The following is a 6,752-nucleotide window of genomic DNA, read 5'->3' as shown; positions in this document are numbered from 1 at the left end:
AATTGGGAATATAAATAGTATATAACTGAGCCCTTAGAAAACCCAAGTACCACATTATGTACCTTTTTCAACTTATTTCCCCACCACCATCATATGCAAGGACAGATTAAGTCCTGAGTAATTCCTATAGTCTTTTATTTTTCTATCCAATCTCTGGTCATGATAATTACAAGCAGAGAGGATTACTCAAGGACAGGTAACCAGAGGGGATCTTTTCTCTTGTCTGCCATCCTATGTGCAGTTGAATTTCCTCCTCGCCATGTCTTCTCACAACACTTTCAGGATCAAGCGATTCCTGGCCAAGAAACAAAAGCAAAATCGTCCCATTCCCCCATGGATTCAAATGAAAACTGGTAATACAATCAGGTACAACTCCAAGAGAAGACACTGGAGAAGAACCAAGCTGGGTCTATAAGGAGACTCACAAATGAAGTGGCACACACTTATGCTATTAAGGTCAATTGTGCCTTACCGTATCAGAACATCACTACTGTCTGGAACAGCTGCCTGTGTTTGATGGGAGAAATGGAATGGCTCTCTTCTCTTTTCTTGATCTTTCCTCACCACTGCTCACTGTGTAGCTCAGTAATGAATATGTGAAACCTAAAAAAAAAAAAAAAGGACAGGTAACCAGAGGGAAAATAGGAAAAGCAAGGACCTATATTATCTTCATATTAGATAGAATAAGAGTTAAAATACACTTTTTATTGCTTTTGTAGATTAATATTTCCAATTAAAATGTTAATTAATAATTCAATCTAAAGCATACACCTAAAAAACCCACATTTTTAAGTTAGCAAGCTTTATTGTTATTATTTACATTGATTTAATGTAACCTTAAAAAGTTTGGAAAAATAATCACACTTAATATTTTAAATTTTTTGGAAAGCAATAAACAAAATGGGCTTCCTTGCACAAAAGTGCAGCTTCAAACTGGCCTTGGTTCATATATATGACTTTAGTAATAGTTTCTATTTACCGCCTAACTTTTTTCTTTTTCTCAAAAAAATGTAAAAGTGGGTAGATTCATTCAGTAAAGCATTAAAACACATTCTCAAGTGAATCTACAGTTAAATTTAATTGAGAAAAAGTACAAAATTAGCCCCCTAACCCTTAATAAGCTAACCATATATTCTAGATAGAACATAATAGTCATAATTTCAAATATTCAGTCTGTTGATGTGTCCCAATTTTTGGTTCAAATTATATGATTATTCCACCCATATGATTGTGTAGGTTGACTTTGGCTAGCTTACTTTCAATTAGTACAGAAATATTCATATCCATAGGTTAGTTGGAGAGCAACATATGCCAACTACATATGAGGCAGGTCTTCGATAACCTTGTAATTTCTGCATTACAGCCTCACCATCCTCTATTATAGACAGTTTCTGATAGAAGAAATAAATTGAAAAAAATTTTGAAGGCAATTCATCTTGGCTCTGCATACTAAAAGCCAGCAAGGTGGTATGGTACAAAGTACATGTTATCCTGTGATTAAAGGAGTTTAATTCAAAATGTTCAAAGCAAATTTTTAATAGAGCAAAATAAATCACGTGTTTAAGTGTCACGTATTTTGACAACTTTTCTCTTTCCTACACCAAGATAATGGACTTTGAAGCCAGGGAGACATGGTTCCATTATTTGCTAGCTGCAGGATATTTGTGAAACTTAACCTCCAGAACTTTGTTTCCTTGATGGTAAAATGGGGTGAAGAATTTACAGAAGTGCTGTAAATGAGCTAAAGAAATGTGAGGATGCCTGGTACATTTCCTGGCATATGATACCCAATAAATGCTAGTTTCATTTTCTCATCTCCAAAATACTTAAGTAATATGTCCCTTCATTGTAATTCTGACCTTGCATTTTACATAAATCCCTAACTTTGAGATAATTTTACAATTTAGATACTAATCTTCTCAATAAAGTTGACTGCTAGCTCTTTGTGTGATTTCAACAGTAACAGAAAGTCCCCAACTCCAAAAACACTTCTCTTTACTATGCTCATGCCTAAAGCTTCTTTTGCAGGAGACAAAGGCATTTATTCCAGAATTATAGATAAATCCAAAATTATAAATTCCCTGAAGAGAGATAACACCATGACTTAAATTCATACCAGGTTTTACATGACTGTTAGCAGATACTTTCCTTTGATTAATGGAGGAGAGCAGAAGTGAGAGCACAAGGGAAATGCAGTAACCTGGGCTGGGGATAGGCTTCACAGAAGAAGGAAAATGATTTTGAAATTAGAGATAAATTCAGAGACAAATTTCAAACACACGATTTTTCCTTCATACCAGATCCTGCAAAAGGAGACGTGATTTACAGCACAACTTTTTTTTAAAACAACCTTTTGCCTGATAGTGGTAGAAAATCCAGTTTAAATTATAGATTTATTTTGATCATGGTGATATTTTCTGTTTTTCTGATCAACCCACGACACTTACTTGATAAGAAATGGTATAATTAGAAATATGTCAGTGTCCACGGTATGATAGGCTCTGCCCATAGGTGTTGCTGGTAGGTAGAGCTGTGTGTGTCTTTAACATTCATAATTTAGTGTTATGAACTGGTGTTTTCAGGCTTGTTTTCCCTATGGTTGGAGGAATAAATAAATGAACTATTGAGTTGAACTTACAGAGAAGCCACGGAAGAAATTAGATATCAAGGTTTTCAAACCAATCAGTGTGTCCAACCTCTGGCCCTCTGGAATGGTTAGGGGCACCACTGGATGCTCTGAAATTGTTCTGGACTCACCAGGCAGTCAAACAAATAAAAGAATCAAAGGAAGGAAGAGTTTCGGGTTTTTTAGCCCAACATCAATGATTCTGTGGCATGCTTCATTCAGCCCAAGACACATAACCCAGTGCTTCAGTTAGCAGCAGTAGCCTGGTAAAAAAATATCAGGTGATTTAAGCAAATTCTGAAAGCACTAAGCTGTCAGACTTGAGTATTTATGGTATTTGATTGCAAACTTCTAAAGAACAAAGACCATACCATGTATATTCCAAACCAGCACTCTCTGGATACTGGGTTGAAATATTCTTCCTTTTACACTTCCACTGAAGTTAATAAGACCCTAGTCATCTTTCAGTAGGAGGCTAAATAAAATTTCTTCCTAGGAGAGTTCTCTGGTTATTCCAGCCCACACATACAACTTCTTTTGTAATTAAAGACAGTATGATGATTTAGTACTTTGCACTTTTATCATTTTTCCTTGTTTTAGTCTGATTTTAATTCATTTTCTTAACTGTGTTATCAGTTCACCATGGTGAGGGTAATGCCTTATTATTCTAATACCAATCCCATTCTCATTTACTCTTAGTCCATGGTATGTGATTTTAAAAATAATAATAATAATAATAATTTGATTAATTTAAAATAAGTTGGATTATTAAAATTCACATATCATTTTGCTGTTTGTGTCCCCCTCCTCCAAATTCATATGTTGAAGCCCTAACTCCCTATGTAACTGCATTTGGAGAAGGGGCCTGTGAGGAGGGGATAGAGGTTAAATGAGGTCGTAGGATGGAGTCCTAACCCAATAGGGCTGGTGACATTATTAGGAGAGGAAAGTCACTAGCACTCTCTCCCTCTACCATTTTAAGGATATCAAGCTGGGAAGAGAGTTTGCACCAGAAACTGACCCTGCCGGACTTTGACCTATGAGAATAAATTTCTGTGTTTAAGCCACCAAGTCCATGGCATATTTTTTTGGCAGCCCAAATAGACTAATACAACATTAAAACAAAACAAAACAAAAAAGAAACCCATTTTGAAAAAGCAATATGCAAATCCAATATGTATGTTTTCAATTTAAAGAACTACATTCAAAACCATAAGAAATCAATTCCTTCGTTTAAATGTACAAAGAAAGAAAATCTTCGTGCAATGATGGTAGAAAACTTTGCCTTGCACTTTCAGTTATGCAATGCCAATTTTAGAAAAAGATCATGACATGAACTGAAGAAATTCCTTATAAATTTATGAAGAAAACTAAGTCAAAATAAACATTTAAAAAACAAAGCCATTAATTATAAATAAAATCATCACATAATATTTATACAATTTTTTTAAAACTTTATAAAAAGCTTCTATAGGAAGTACCTCTCAAATATAGGTATTAATTTTAAAAATCTAAGATTGTCTTTGGTCACCAATAGGGGGCAGCAAGGCATATGAGATCCCTCGCTGTTTGAAACTCTAGGGATGCTTGCCAGGTTAGCTAGGAAGTGCCGAGGGGAGCAAGGTGAGACATAACAGCATCAGATATGCAAAAAAAAGAAACCCTTATAAGTCAGGGCCAGGCACTAGATGGGGGAGATGATAGGAACACACAAGTCAAAATTTTATGCACACCAATGGAAAGCTTTGGGTTGGAAATGAGAATGTTTATCCTTCTAGAAATGAGTATATACCAGCAATTCCTTAATTCTTCCACCAAATTCACTAAAATAGTATAGAACGTTGGGATAATTCTGCGCTGATTTCTCACAGTTAAGTCTGAGTGCTTTTTCTTTCTTTCTTTCTATTCATAGTCTTTAAGCCTTCATGGAAAGTAGTTCCACAACATTTTGAATAGTTTGGTGGTCTACGATGACTGTTGACTATTTTTCCCCCAGGAAAAGAGAAGAGGGAATTTCAGTTGTACATAATTACAGAAAAAATAGTTTGGCCCAAGAATAGACTAGGTTTTGTGTATCACAATATGCCCAGAGAGCTAGGCCCTAAAAGAAATTAAGCTAGATCTAAAAGATAATAGGGCAGAGGGCAGACAGCTGAAGCAAGAAGAATTACAATCCTGCAGCCTGTGGAACAAAAACCACATTCACAGAAAGATACACAAAATGAAGAGGCAGAGGGCTATGTACCAGATGAAGGAACAAGATAAAACCCCAGAAAAACTAAATGAAGTGGAGATAGGCAATCTTCAAGAAAAAGAATTCAGAATAATGATAGTGAAGATGATCCAAGACCTCGGAAAAAGAATGTAGGCAAAGATCGAGAAGATGCAAGAAATCTTTAAAAAAGACCTAGAAGAAGTAAAGAACAAACAAACAGAAATGAACAATACAATAACTGAAATGAAAACTACACTAGAAGGAATCAACAGCAGAATAACTGAGGCAGAAAACCGGATAAGTGACCTGGAAGACAGAATAGTGGAATTCACTGCTGCGGAACAGAATAAACAAAAAATAATGAAAAAAAAAGAAGACAGCCTAAGATACTTCTTGGACAACTTTAACGCAACAACATTCGCATTATAGGGGTCCCAGAAGGAGAAGAGAGAGAGAAAGGACCAGAGAAAATATTTGAAGAGATTATAGTCGAAAATTTCCCTAACATGGGGAAGGAAATAGCCACCAAGTCCAGGAAGCTCAGCAACTCCCATACAGGATAAACCCAAGGAGAAACACACCGAGACACATAGTAATCAAATTGGCAAAAATTAAAGACAAAGAAAACTTTTTGAAAGCAGAAAGGGAAAAACGACAAATAACATACAAGGGAACTCCCATAAGGTTAACAGCAGAAACTCTACAAACCAGAAGGGAGTGGCATGATATACTTAAAGTGATGAAAGGGAAGAACCTACAACCAAGATTACTCTACCCGGAAAGGATCTCATTCAGATTGGAGGGAGAAATCAAAAGCTTTACAGACAAGCAAAAGCTAAGAGAATTCAGCACCACCAAACCAGCTCTACAACAAACGCTAAAGAAACTTCTCTAAGTGGAAAACACAAGAGGAGAAAAGGACCTACAAAAACAAACTCAAAACAATTAAGAAAATGGTCATGGGGGCTTCCCTGGTGGCGCACTGGTTGAGAGTCCGCCCGCCGATGCAGGGGACACGGGTTCGTGCCCCAGTCCGAGAAGATCCCACATGCCACAGAAGTGGCTGGGCGTATGACCCATGGCTACTGAGCCTGCGTGTCCGGAGCCTGTGCTTCTCAATGGGAGAGCCCACGACAGTGAGAGGCCTGCGTACCGCAAAAAAAAAAAAAAAAAAAAAAAGTTCATAGGAACATACATATCGATAATTACCATAAACGTGAATGGATTAAATGCTCCAACCAAAAGACACAGGCTTGCTGAATGGATACAAAAACAAGACCCATCTATATGCTGTCTACAAGAGACCCACTTCAGACCTAGGGACACATACAGACTGAAAGTGAGGGGATGGAAAAAGATATGCCTTGCAAATGGAAACCAAAAGAAAGCTGGAGTAGCAATACTCATCTCAAATAAAATAGACTTTAAAATAAAAAATGTTACAAGACACAAGGAATGACACTACATAATGATCAAGGGATCAATCCAAGAAGAATATATAACAATTATAAATATATATACACCCAACACAGGAGCACCTCCATACATAAGGCAACTGCTAACAGCTATAAAAGAGGAAATCGCCAGTAACACAATAATAGTGGGGGACGTTAACACCTCACATACACCAATCGACAGATCATCCAAAGTGAAAGTAAATAAGGAAACAGATGACAAAATAGACCAGATAGATTTAATTGATATTTATAGGACATTCCATCCAAAAACAGCCAATTACACTTTCTTCTCAAGTACACACGGAACATTCTCCAGGACAGATCACATCTTGGGTCACAAATGAAGACATGGTAAATTTAGGAAAATTGAAGTCATATCAAGCATCTTTTCAGACCACAACGGTATGAGATTAGAAATCAATTACAAGGAAAAAAACGTAAAAAACACAAACAA

General features: G+C 36.4%; 1 protein-coding gene across 1 annotated transcript; it reads left to right on the top strand.

The window, feature by feature from the left end:
- Window positions 1-259: 259 nt before the first annotated feature.
- Window positions 260-465, top strand: LOC309805054 (large ribosomal subunit protein eL39-like; the record flags this gene model as incomplete). The annotated part of the gene is made up of 1 exon (XM_082622879.1): window positions 260-465. The coding sequence occupies one exon, from the start codon at window positions 260-262 to the stop codon at window positions 413-415; it is 156 nt and encodes a 51-aa protein (XP_082479005.1). The 3' UTR covers window positions 416-465.
- Window positions 466-6,752: the final 6,287 nt, after the last annotated feature.

The sequence above is a fragment of the Mesoplodon mirus genome (assembly GCF_964341445.2).
Source record: "Mesoplodon mirus genome assembly, chromosome: 5".
Classification (NCBI taxonomy): domain Eukaryota; kingdom Metazoa; phylum Chordata; class Mammalia; order Artiodactyla; family Ziphiidae; genus Mesoplodon; species Mesoplodon mirus.
Note: the sequence above shows the minus strand (reverse complement) of the source record. Positions and strands in the feature narration are given on the sequence as shown.